At 34.3% G+C, this 14,269-nt stretch overlaps 1 protein-coding gene and 1 long non-coding RNA gene across 2 annotated transcripts; both read right to left on the bottom strand.

Annotated features, from left to right (window-relative positions):
- On the bottom strand, positions 755 to 3,931 carry LOC109327883. Its single transcript, XR_002105359.1, has 3 exons — positions 3,784 to 3,931; positions 1,855 to 1,955; positions 755 to 1,033 (listed from the first exon to the last, which is right to left on the bottom strand). It is a non-coding gene; the product is annotated as an uncharacterized LOC109327883 (long non-coding RNA).
- On the bottom strand, positions 7,007 to 9,815 carry LOC109327438 (pentatricopeptide repeat-containing protein At5g66520-like). The gene has a single exon (XM_019560582.1). The coding sequence runs from the start codon at positions 9,781 to 9,783 to the stop codon at positions 8,197 to 8,199; it is 1,587 nt and encodes a 528-aa protein (XP_019416127.1). The 5' UTR covers positions 9,784 to 9,815; the 3' UTR covers positions 7,007 to 8,196.

Here is a 14,269-nt window from a genome sequence, read left to right on the forward strand (position 1 = left end):
AAATGTGACAATACTAGTGTTATAAATCTAAAAAAGAATCTAGTAATGCATCCTAGAACCAAACTCATAGATATAAGACATCATTTCTTTAGGGACCATGTCCAAAAGAAAGATGTATCTGTAGAATTTGTTGATACTCATGACCAACTAGCAGACATATTCACTAAACCCTTGGCAAAAGAACCTTTCTATAAAATTAGACGTGAATTAGGCATACTTGATGAAACTTACTTGTCTTAAATGCTTATTCATGATTATATGTTTGCTTCATAATGCTTATAATATGCCTACTTGTATTTAAATTTGCCTTAATCTTTTCAAAATTTTCAATTTCATGGGTATGTAATCAATTACATATGATTAGTAACCAATTACCAGACATCAGTATGCCTGAAAATTAAAAATTATGGGTTCAGTAACTGATTACTCTCGAGAGTAACCGATTACAGCATTGAGCGGGAAGCTTCAATAATCGATTACCCACCTGTGCAATCAATTACCTAAGGCGTATGTTTGAAATATGGGAATTGTTTTATATGGAGTAACCAATTACTCACTGTGAACTTGTATGGACATCTTTTAAATTTTCTGCTATGCGATATCACTTTTATGATTACCTTTATAATTGTTATATGCATATTGTATGCTATATATAATGTGATGAACTCTTGGCTTTTCTTATTTTTGACGAAGTCAAAAGGGAGAGAAAAGTTGGGAGAGTGTATTTTCTGTTTAAAATAATTTCAGGCACATAACTCCAAATACACCATAAAATCTAAAAAAACAAAAAATAGTCTCATGACACTTTAAAATATAGAAGGTATACCACTACGTCCACCTGACCACTTATCATAATCTACTGGAAACAACTTGGAATTTGATGCCAATGTTCCTAAAAATCCAGCAAGAAGGCCTGTAGCATCACCATAGGTTGCACATTGCTCATCAAAATCCACAATGATGCGTAGTCCGATAGGTAAGTTATTCACTTCTCTAACTTTGACCTTAATCTGCTTGACAACACTTTCTGATTCTATTACAATAAAATAGAATATCAGGTGAGATGTTAAATTGTTAACTCTTGAAAATGAACATATATGAATGTAAATATATTATAATAGCCACTGACCCCTCTACAATAAATGCCATAGGGACATAATGAAACAACACTCCCAAGACCTTGTGATAGCCCAATTGTAAGTTTTCAAAGTCTTTCTCCTATATACATATTATACTTATATCTGCATTATTGAGCTTAATTTGTGAGATATGATTCTATATGATGCAGGCCATAAGGTTTTTCATGAGTTCCAACTTCACTATGCATGGACTTAGGATAGAGAACATCCCTCAATTCACTGTTAGATTTGATGGCTGTGAAAATATTCATACATAAGCACTCTTCATAACAGCTCCAAAAGATAGCCCCAATACTAATGGAATTCACATAGAAAATATAAATGATGTGAAAATATACAATTCTTTGATTCCTAATGGTTAGTTCTTTATGAATTCCTATAATTCTCCTTATCTGTTGCATCAAAAGGCAAAATTAATTCATCTTCAGTAGTAGGTCTGAAGTACCAAAATTCTCCAGCTCTTTAGTATTGGGTCGGATACACCTGTCACCGACCTAGTTATCCATTTTGTACACTAAACTAAACTAACATGAATCCTCTATAGAGCAGGGGTGTGTATATATATGTTATATGCATATAATATATTGATATAAGGTTGTTAAGTGTTAACGATATGGGCACTTATTTGGCAGGGCTTATACCTTTTGTTCTGGAATGAAGAGAGAAACAAATAGTGTTGGCAATGATAAACTAATGTTAGTTTTTGTTCACTTACATGTTGTGCATGAACAAGGAATAGTAAGCTCTGGTAGAGACAATCCTAACTTTGATTATGTTCCCTGGGTCCCAATTCAAGAATTGGTCATTGACAAATACCTATAAATTAATCAACATTATTTGGAAATGTCATGTAGATATTTATAAAGTATATTACTTGAGGAATGAAATTATTGGTTTACAACTCAGTTACTCCACAACAGGGCTTATCTATAGTGATTAACTGTGAAAATTTGAAATGACTCTATTTTTTGTTTGAAGGGCATGGTGACAATAACACAATGACTATATGAGAGACATTGATGTAACAAATGAGGTATAGAAAATGTAAAATTCCAAAGAAGTCGTTCCATTAATTTGTCATTTTAAGTGTTTGGTGGAGCAGATATAATTACATCTATGAACCAAACATTTAGATTCATTTTTCTAATGTAAACTCATCATTTTATCTTGTGATTGGGAAAGCAAAAAAATATATCCTTCATGAAGATATGGAATAAAAGCATATCTTCCATTTCATAGCAGTATGAAAAGGACATATCCATACTAAAAACCAAGCACTGCTAGTGAGTAGTGACAAACCATAATAATATCTTGTCACCTAAGGGATCATGTCACCTCTTCCCCACTTCACCAAAAATACAACATAGGCACCATTCAAATGTCACTATCATGAAAGCCGAAAATGAGATACACCATCCTCTTTTAACAAAATGATTATGGAATGGGAGAACATACATATATTGAGCATGCTAATTCTTCAATGCATCAATTTTCTGAAAGAACACTCGCCCACACAATAACTATGCAAAAACTATTAGTTTGAAAATTCAATACTTGCAAATTCATCAAGAAATGAAAACAGATACAAGGTGAAGCAATCATGCACCTAATTGACATGCAACAACTTAGTTAACAAGTATTGCAAACAAAAATCCTTGCTAAGAAAAAAAAAACACTTTGAAGGATTTCATTGCTTAAATTAAATAACAATTAATTATTTGCTCAATAACATGGGTGCAGAGAGATAAAGTCATTAAATATTTCAAACTCTTGAGTTACCAAAAGGAGTTTGTAGAACAAACATGAGGGTTCTTGGGAGAGATTAAATACTTTTGGAAAGAAAAGTAGAACTATATTCTTTCATATTTTCCAAATAATGAGGGAGACCCCCCTTAAATTCATATCCGAGATTCCAAAAGTGAACACAAATACAGGACAAAGCAATCAGATCTGGCTAATTGACATGTATCAAGTTAGCCAACAAACATTGTAGAAAGAATCCCCAAGTCCCAACAAGGAAAAAATATTACAATATTACATTACACAAGTGAACTCATCCCAGTGCACAAGGCACCCAAAGGTGCATAAACTAACCCCACAACTACTTCTCTATTTAAATAACATGATACTGATTTGTGAACTAAAACTTCCATTAATAGTAAAGCACAAACATAAAAAGTCTCATGTTCTACCAACTGTTAAGTCCACAATTCAAGATTATTGTTATTGCATGCTGCAAACAGAAATATTATCTTTCTTTCAGTTAAAATCACAGGAATATTGATGTGGCTCTCAATTTCTAGTCCTTGGGACATCACTGTAGCTTGAAAAAATGGCTAGTGGTCATAAACCTTAGGGGACTATGCCATTTTATTGTTCCCGAGACTCTATGGACTATGATAGGATCGACTACACCCGACTGTTCACATACACATGATTGTTCACATACAATATTCTAGGATTGGTGATTTTGTTCTTTAAGATTATGATTCCATCTTAATCTATAATACCTAATTTCCACAATCCCTACAACCCTTCAACCTCACGTGTTGGTGCCATACAATTTGAAGAAATGAAGAAGTGTTTCTCACCATACAATTTGAGGAAGGAAGAATGGAAAAGAATGTGAAGAAGTGTTTCTTACCTGGGGTTTGCTGCATGGAAGAGAATGAAATGGAAGAATGGAAAAGAACTTGATAGTTAAATCTGGGGTTTGCTACCTGCTGATAGGTTTTGTAATGGAAGAATGTAATATGGGGTTTGATGCGTGCTGATTAGGTTTTGTAATAGGAAATTGATAGTGGAGGTTAAAAACCTCCACTAATTAAATAAAAATCTCCACTATATATTTAGTTAATTATCTGATCCGCTTGTTTGATTTATTTGTGGAGGTTTCAATAACCTCCACACAAAAACCTCCACAAAATGCAAAATTTGGTGTAGTGATAAATGCATTAAAACTCATTTCATACACACAACACGAAAAAACAAAGATATAACTCACTATACTTTTCTGAAATACTTGGTGCAACTTGTTCATAACTTTCAGAACTTGTTTTGCAAAGTTGCCTTAAGTGTTATTGCAAGCTATTCAGACATTCTGCGCATTAGTACTAAAGTATACAAAGAGTTATTGGATTGCTAGAGTTTAACTTCAAAATCTTGTAAAGGCAATCCATTGCCATAATTAAACGTTTTCTTCATTCAAAGTATTGAATTACTTTCTTTCACAAGGGTGTGATAAGAAATGGGATAACTTGGAAAGGGTGTTTTCCAAATAGTGATATAAGTATTAGAGGGTGAGTAAGGTACAATGAAATCTCGGGGTGAGAAATTGTAATTGTTACTCTTAATATATAGTGAAGAAATCTCTTGTGTTGCAAGAGTACTGGATGTAGCCTTCGGTGTACAAGAAGGTGAACAAATATAAAATCCATGTGTACTCTCTTCTTTTTTATCTATTTACATTTACTTGATTATTTCTGGATATCTTTTTCCACTGCTATTAACTCTTGAATTGTGCAGAAAAATCAGTCATAGTTTTAAACAACTAATTCACCTCCCTCTTAGTTGTCATCTTAGTCTTACTATTAACAGATCTCCAAGCTTCTTTATAGAATGCTATGGTTTCTAGAAAATTAGAATGAAAATCTTCATAGAGTCACCAGATTTAGATATCTAGAATGCTATTGAAGAAGGTTCGTTCATCGCCAACGTAGTTGTTGATGAAGTTAAACAACCAAAGTCTAAAAGTTTCTGGAATGATAACATTGAGAAAATAGTATAATATGACCTTAAGGCCAACAACATTATAACCTCTACCCTATGAACATATGAGTTCTTTCGAGTGTCAAATTGCAAATCCAAAAAAGAATTATGAGACACTAGAGAAACGAATCATGAGGGAACCTAAGAAGTGAAAAGGTCTAGACTAAATACTCTTTTCCAAGAGTATGAAATGTTCAGGACAAAACTAGGTGAGAAAATTCTAGATTTAAAAAAGAGGTTCGCCCACTTAACAAATCACTTTATTACCCTTCACAAAGTGCTCTCTAATAGGGATTTAAATATGAAAGTCTCTATATCACTAACGAGATCATGACAACTAAAAGTGACAGAAAAGAAAAGTCTGTCAAAAATGTCTTTGACTGCACTCTTTGACAAATTACAAGAACATAAATTGGAACTAAACCATCTAAAGCAGCACAAAAAACTTAAAAGAAGTGTAAAATTATTTTTTGAAAGCAAAAGTTGATTAATGTGAAACATCTTAAGATGAAGACTCATATGAGGACAATGTTGAAAATTTGAATCTCGTGGTAAGGAAATTCAATAAGTTCTTGAGAAAGAATGAAGTCTGGCCAAATAAAAAGGTTCACCAAGAACAATGAAGAATCACGTCATGGCAAAACTTTACATACTTTGGATATGGAAAACGGTGATACATTAAGGTTGACTGTCCTTCCTTAAAGAAGAAGAATACATTCAAAGGAAAGAATGACAAGATCCTAGAAGAATATACATCACATAGAAAGACAATGATATCAGTTCAAATTCAGAACTCAAAAATGAGGAACAAACATATCTTTTCTTGATGGCTTCACATCAATCAAACGACAATGATGAGGTTAATGACTCTGAAATAAATGACAAACCTTAACATGTTAAGCTACAAAGTGCATTTAATGAGTTACATGATGAATCCATTAGGCTCTCTAAACTATATATTAAAGAGAAAGATATAATAGAATTTCTTGAGAGTAATAAAAGAGCTCTAGAAAAAGATTTATATACATTCAAATCAAAATCTAAAATAAATAATGATCACTCAAATGTGAAAACTTACTGCTTTTGAGTTGAAGATGATAGATTAAATCAAGAGATGACCAACTTCAAAAAAGTACACATAAATTAGATAACTTATTGAGCAATCAAATTCATGGAACAAATTAACGAAATGGGCTAAGTGACTCTATTAATGGTCAAACTAATGGAGTAAAAGAAACTACTTTTATAAAACCATGTAACTATTCCAAGCATGATTATGTTAGAGAGACTTACTACAAAAAAAAATCGTTATATGTTCTAAAATGGAAAATGCATAATAAGAAATCTACGTTTTTTTATTGCAATACCTTACTAGTACATAATAATGTACAATATAATGAACCAATGATAATGAAATGTATATATAAAAAAAATTGTAACTCTGAGGGGCACATGCCCCACTTCTCATTAAGTGAGTCTGCCCTTGATTGTATCAGTTTGTATAATTCATTCTCAATATGCTCTAATACTTAGGATAAGGTTATTCCGAGTGAAAATAGGTCATGAAAATAAGACAAATTGTTTATCCATACCTATTAACTAGTCTATAATTAGTCATGTCAAATTAGACTTTTTCCATAAACAAGTTAGATTTTAGCTTTTAAAAAAATATATTTAGACTTTTATATAGGCTCAAGTTATTGAAGGCAAAACTTGGTCTTTTTCCACTTCTAGTTGTTGTCATTGATACTTTTATGACATCTTGGAATTCATGTGTCAAAATCGTATGACTGAAAGGCTTTCAAGGTTAATGTTCTCAAATTAGGTGAGTTGGTTGTAATTTTGATGGATTAATGTGTAAGTATTGTTGTTAATTTATCACTATGGTAACTATATGTTGATACCAATGTTTTAAATTGAGATTTCAGTCGATATTGTAGTTATATTGCACTAACCACAATTGCAAAAGATTGTGAAAGAATGTGGCCACAATTGTAATATGGTTGTGAAGACTTACAAAACCACAATATTATGACTATAATTATAATTTCGAAATGCAATTTAAAACATAGGTTGATACTCGGGTTTCATTATATTTTTTACCTGGACAAAAATTTTACTTATGACTTCTTATCATTTTTCACTTTTTTTTGTAGAGACAAGATTCAAACATCAATTTCCTGAACTTTGATTTCCAATTTTGAAAACAACAGTTAAAGGATGGCAAGGTATACCAAAATCTTCGGCTCTGGTTTAATCTTCATTTTGATTTACGCATGTAATCTTCTAAGCAATTCGGGATGGTTGGTTGGACCATTACACATTCATGTGGTGAAACTTGGAACCAATGGAGACATTTTTCCTTTTGCATCAAATGGATCCTGTACTAAGCTAAAATCTGAGGAGTTGGATTACAAACCAACATAGCATCCCCAGTGAGCACAGCTGCAGAAGTTACAGAGACATGTTACTCCAGTGGCTGTTGAAAGGAAGGTTGATTAAAGTGATGACAGCTGCTATGGTAGTATAAGGTCGGCCCAGTGCACGAGGTTCTCACTTAGTAGATCTGGGAGGGTAGCCATACAAAACCTTACTCTCACAAGTGAAGTTGTTTACAGAATTTGAACTCTCAAGACCTCCATGTTATAAGACAAACAACCTTACCGTTTTGTCGAGACTCACCCTCTTGAAATATAAACGACTTAAATTAATGTTTCAACTTGGAGAAGGTAGAATTAGTTGAACAAAGAACAAGACGAGTCACCTTGAATGCTCCCAAATGATGTATAGTATGTTGGACAGAAAGTAATCTCAGGCATTGAGCACAAGAAAATGAACAGTTTAGTTAGTTATAAACCTTTGATTTCCACAACAATACCTGCCTTTTCACAATTTAGCTAGCAGTACTCCTTTTTGAGTGAAGGCACAGGCCACCAACCTCGGGTGCTGAAAAGTTTCTGCCAGCAAACTGTTCGAATAAATAAACATACATTCCGTTTTTAAATTTCCGACTGTACCAAAAACAATTTTTGCTCAATGTAGACATGTCGGCTGTCGCAACAATCACCTTTACCTGAGAAATAAGGAATCACTTCTTTAATTTCAGAAGCCAAACTGAATTGCAGAATGCACAGATAAGTAGAAATAGTACGGCGGGAAATGAAGCACACATGGACTTTCTTAATTTGGAGATTCTGTCAATGTACCAAATGCTGATGTTCACCCTGAACATGTCTCAAAGTGCATATATTATTTGAGCCTGAAATCTCTGCTGATGAAGTTACACTACTTAGAATAAAAAAACATCCTTTTCTATTGAAAAATCATTGAGTTCCTTTCCGAGGCGACTTAAGATTTCATAGATTTCTCTTGAATAAGAGCGAGACTTATCATCCACAACAAACTTGTGGATATTTTGATCAATTTCTATGAAACTCCAAGCAGAAATGACTGGCACTCCCCTGTCTTTCATCAATTTTCTTGTCTCGGAAACGCCTTCCCACCTACCCATACTTGCATACATGTTTGCCAGAAGGATATACCTTCCACTATGACGAGGCTCAAATTCTATCAAATATTTCCCAACTTTTTGACCCAACTCAATATGGCCATGCATCAAACACCCATTGAGCAAAGAACCCCATATAGCTCCATCTGGTGCAATTGGCATGCTGTTAATGAAACTTAAGGTCTCGCCGATTTTTCCACCTCGGGCCAAAATGTCAACCATACATCCATAATGTTCAATGGATGGTGTGATGCCATATGTTTTACTCATATGTCCAAATAACCACCATGCTTCACTCAACAAATATTTATGATTGCAAGCAGTAAGAACTCCAACAAAAGTAACTGCATTTGGCTTCAGTCCAACCTTCTCCATCTTGGCAAACAGATCAAGAGCCATCTTATTCTTCCCATTAATAGCCAAACCCATGATCATAGCACTCCAAGTAGTAACATCTTTACTTCGCATGCTATCAAAAATTTTCTCAGAAGGTCCCACCCATCCACATTTCGCGTAGAAATCAATCAAAGCGGTTCCAAGCTCAAGCTCATATTCAAAACCATTTTCGTCAATATAAGAGTGAATCCATTTCCCTTCTTCAAACGCACCCACGGCAGCACAAGCGTTAAGAACACTGGCCAAAAGAGAGCTATTAGGCTTCACATTTGCACAACTCTTCAACTCACGAAAAACCTCAATTCCCTCATTGTAACAACCATTCCTAACATAACCAGATACCATTGCACTGTACGAAACACCATTTCTCTCAGGGATAGAATCAAATAACTCCCTTGCCTCAATAACCAACCCATTACTACAATACCCAGTGATGATACTTGTCCAACAAACCACATTCTTGTTAGAACTTTCATCGAACACTTGACGAGCAACTCGAATCGCTCCGTACTTAGAATACACACTCACAACAGAACTAACAACATAAACATCTGATAAAGTTCCCAACTTTATTATCTGGGTATGAACCTGCTCAAGCAAAGATAAAGAAAGACACGCTTTAACAAGCACAGTTACGGTACAAGAGTTAGGACGAACACCATTGTTGAGCATTTGTTTAAAAACGAAGAATGATTTGTGGCACTGTGAGTTTTTAGAGAAACCCATTATCATGGAGTTACAATCAAAGACGTTGGGGTTGGAGATGTGAGTGAAAAGGGTCTCTGCATAGCGTAAATCATTTCGTGGGGATTGAGAATAGAAGGCTAGGATTCTGCTGGAGACGTAGGAAAAACGAGATAAATCGTGGGTAATTGCGTGAGCATGGATTTGCTTCACCAATTTCGTGGTTAAGTTGAAGCATCCCTGCAAAAGACGTAGGATTGGACTATATGTGTATGGGATTGAGCTCATAGAGAACAACCACCTGAGAATTCCCAAGCAAACCAAAGTGTCATGTAAACAGTAATAGTAAATAGTTTTACAAACTTTTAGAAATTTACGAGCTTAGGTGATGGAATGGAGTTAATAAGCATACAAACTTCAAACATGGATGAAACTGGGGGAACTTGGGTGAACTTTGTTTAACTTGTGTAATCTCACATTAATTTGCAAGTTCACCTCCAAGTTTAAGATTTTACTCATCTCACTCAAATCATATTATAGAACCACTAAAATGATCATGTGGTGAGTAAATTCAAGGGAATATGGGTTCTACAAGTTAATGTCAATAAGCTCGTTTCCCAATTGCCAAATTTACACAAAAATCTATTGATAGGTATGTTTTGAAAACAAACAAGTCACAAATGGAGAAGCAAAAATTGACTTATAGATTCATAACCAAAATTTGTTGAAGCGAAACCATGTTATTATCAAAATTATGGAAGGAAAACTTTACTATGAAAAGTTTGTTGAAATCAAACTTGGTTGTCAATATGCATGGACAGAAAAATGAATGAAAGGGAATTGAGAGAAAATTGATTGAAATAAAAGTGTAATGAAGATATATTTTAATAGGAAAACTAACCTAAAATTGTCAAAATATTTATTGAATAATGGCCGAAAGAAAAAGATAATGAAAAGATTTTCTTGAGCCAAACAAAAAGGAAGTGGCTAGAGATCATCTTAAAAAAATGGAGAATTTCTAGCCAATTAAAAGAAGTGGCTATGTTGAAACCAACATTAACGCTCTTTTCCTTTAGCCACATAATCTTGAAGAGCTTTGACTTTAAATAGGAGTGCTCCAAATCATTGTAAAACACGCACAATACATGCTTAGTGCATATTCACTCTTATTGTTCTTTTGTTGTAATATTGTGAGAAATACTTGAGTGAGAGTAAAATTGGGTGTACTTGGATTTTGGGAAGTGGGTGAAACACTTGTAATTCTTTTTATCATAGTGGAATATTCTTGTTGTTCTTTAGTCGTGGATGTATGCAAATTGCCAAACCACATTAAATTCTTGATGTCATTTTCTCTATTATATTTTCTTCATGGGTCTTCCGCTATAACAAACTGGTATCATAGCTCGTAGAGCTCCTGCATGCTAAGCCGTACGATCTAAAAGAAAATTCTTAGTATGCTTTGTGTTTACAAGATTGTCTGATCTTACACACTAGAAAAGAATTGTTCTTGTTAATGGAAAAGTATAGTAGTGTGAAAGTGCATGTCTAGGAAAGTTTTGTCTTAGGAAAGACATGATATTTAAGTGTGTCTATTAAGACCCACTCTCTTTCCTGGGAACTTTCATGGTGTATGTTCATGGACTACGATATCGTTCCAATATATAGTTATCATGGCGAGTGTTAAATTTGATTTGGAGAAATTTTATTGAGAAAATGATTTCAACCTCTAGCAATTGAAGATGAAAGCTCTCATAGTTCATCAAGGTTTGGGCAAAGCCTTGGAAGGTAGAAACAAGCTACCACAAAGTCTAACCGAGGACGAGAAAGATGAAACCTTGGAAAAAACACATAGTTCATTTTTGTTGTGCTTGGGAGATGAAGTTTTGCGAGAAGTGTGAGATGGAACTACAACTGCTTCATTATGGTTGAAGTTGGAAAGCCTGTACATGACGAAGTTACTCACCAACAGACTGTATTTGAAGAAAAGAATATATATACTCTTCAAATGCATGAAGGAAAGCCCATAAAGATCATCTGGAAGAGTTTAACAAAGTTATTCTTGATCTAAAGAATATCGATGTTAAAATTGAAGACCAAGCAATTATTCTACTATGTTCTCTTCCAAGTTCTATGGTCGAAAAGATCTAACCTTGGGCGAAGTAAAGGCTGCATTGCACTCGAGAGAACTGAAGAAAAGAGTATCAGATTCGCGATCTGAAGGCTTGGCTGAAAGTCTCTTGCTAGAGGAAGAACATAGAGGCGAAACCAATTTGGTGAAAGAGAGAAATCTAGGTCCAAGTCTAAAGCGAAATCTAGAAAGTATAAATGCTTCCACTATCACAAGGAGAGACATATAAGAAAGAATTTCCCAGAAAGCAAAGGCAAGGAAAAAATTTATGAATATGGAGATCCTGTTGTAGCAAATGGCTATGATAGTGCAGTTGCACTAATAGTCTGAAAACATGACTCAAAAGATGAATGAATACTTGATTCTGGATGTTCATATCACATGTGTCCCAAAAAGGATTGGTTTTCCACTTACCAACCCTTAGATGAGGGCAAAGTCATTCTGAGAAAAATGCTCCATGCAAGGTCATCGAAATCGGCACAATTACAATAAAATGTTCGATGGAATTGTAAGGACATTGACAGATGTAAGGCATGTTCCATAATTGAAGAAAAATCTGATTTCCTTGGGAACACTAGATTCAAAAGGTTATAGCTACAAAGGTGAAGGTGAAGCTATAAGAATATCTAAAGGCGATATGGTTGGATAGGAAAGGAAGAGAATAGTCTCTATATGTTACAAGGAAACACAATCACGAGTGTAGTTGTTTTCTCCTCAATATCTGATTATGATGTTACCAAACTATGGTATCTGAGAATGAGTCATGTTAGTGAAAGAGGTATAGTCGAGTTGGTCAAATAAGGATTACTATGCGGTCAACAAGTTGGGAAGGTAGACTTTTGTGAACACTGTGTTTTCAAAAAATAGTGTCGGATAAAATTCAATGTTGCAGTTCATCGAACAAGAGGCACATTGGATTATGTACATTCTGACTTATGGGGTCCTTCCCAAGTACCTTCTCATGGTGGTAACAGATACATGTTAATATTCATTAATGACTATTCAAGGAAGGTGTGGATCTTCATTTTGAAACATAAAAGTAAAGCATTTGTCAAGTTCAAACAGTGGAAAACCTTGATCGAAAAGCAAACCGGTAAAAGGATCAAGAGACTGAGAACTGACAATGGTCTATAATTTTGCAGCAGAGAATTTGGAAATTTTTGCAAGGATCAGGGTATTGTCAGACTTTATATCGTGAGGCACACTCAACAACAAAATAGACTTGTAGAACAAATGAATAGAACTTTACTTGAAAGGACAAGATGTATGTTGTTAAATGCTGGATTGCCAAAAGAATTTTGGGTGGAAGCTGTCAATACAGCTTGTTACTTGATCAATAGATGTCCATCAACGACCATGGGTTTCAAAACTCCAGAAGAGATGTGGTCGAGTATTCTGGCAAATAATGAAAATTTGAGGATATTTGGTTGTCCTGCATATGCTCATAACAAAGAAGGAAAACTTGATGCAAGAGCATTGAAATGTATTTTTCTTGGATATCCTGATGGTGTGAAAGGATATAAGTTATGGTGGCCAAAAAAAGAAAGTGCATTATTAATAGAGATTTTACTTTTAATGAAGCTGAAATGCTAAAGCCTCATACAAAGTCATCAAGTAAAAATGGAGATCCTAATATCTTGGAGAAGATGGAGTTTGAGGTGGAGCCAACAAAAGAAAAAACACTTGATCAAGAAGAAGAAGTCTGTGATGCATGTACTGATATTGATATCTCCCAATTACAAAAATTATCAGTTGGCTAGGGACAGACAAAGGAGACATATAAAATTGATTTGGTGTCATACACTCTAAATGTTTATGATAATATCAACAATTGTGAACCACAATCATATGAAGAAGCTATTAACAATAAAGAAGCTTTCAAATTGATTTCTGTCATGATAGAGGAAATTGAGTCATACTTGGGTTCTTGTGAAACAGTTGAAGGTTCAAAAGATTGTTGGATGCAAATGGGTCTTCAAGAAGAAGGAAGGAATCCCTGAGGTTGAAGATGCAAGATTCAATGTGCGATTAGTGGCCAAAGGTTTTACAAAAAGAGAAGGCATTGATTTCAATGAAGTTATCTCCCTTGTGGTAAAATATAACACTATTTGCATCCTACTTGCCGTTGTAGCTCAATTTGATCTAGAACTTGAGCAACTAATTCTTGCATGGTGAGTTGGAGGAACAAATCTACATGAAACAACCTGAAGGATTTGAATTTCAAGGGATGGAAGATCATGTTTGCTTGCTGAAGAAATCTTTATATGGCTTAAAACAATCCTCCAGACACTAGTATCGACAATTTGACACCTTCATGCTTGAAAATGGATATTCCAGAAGTGAACATGATAGTTGCGTATGCTACAAGAAGTTTACAAATAATTCATTCATCTATTTGATTTTATATGTTGATGACATGTTGATCGCATGTAAGAACATGTCAGAAATAAGAAACTTGAAAGCCCAACTGAGCTAATAGTTTGAAATGAATGACTTAGGAGCTGGAAAGAGAATTCTGGGAATGCAGATTCAGATGGATAGAAAAGAGGGCATACTCTTTCTGTCACAAAAGAAGTACATTGAGAAAGTGTTGGAATTCTTTGGCATGCAAAATGCTAAACCAATCACTACTCTATTGGTGACTCA

Source organism: Lupinus angustifolius, chromosome LG15, assembly GCF_001865875.1.
Source record: "Lupinus angustifolius cultivar Tanjil chromosome LG15, LupAngTanjil_v1.0, whole genome shotgun sequence".
NCBI classification, from domain to species: Eukaryota; Viridiplantae; Streptophyta; class Magnoliopsida; order Fabales; family Fabaceae; genus Lupinus; species Lupinus angustifolius.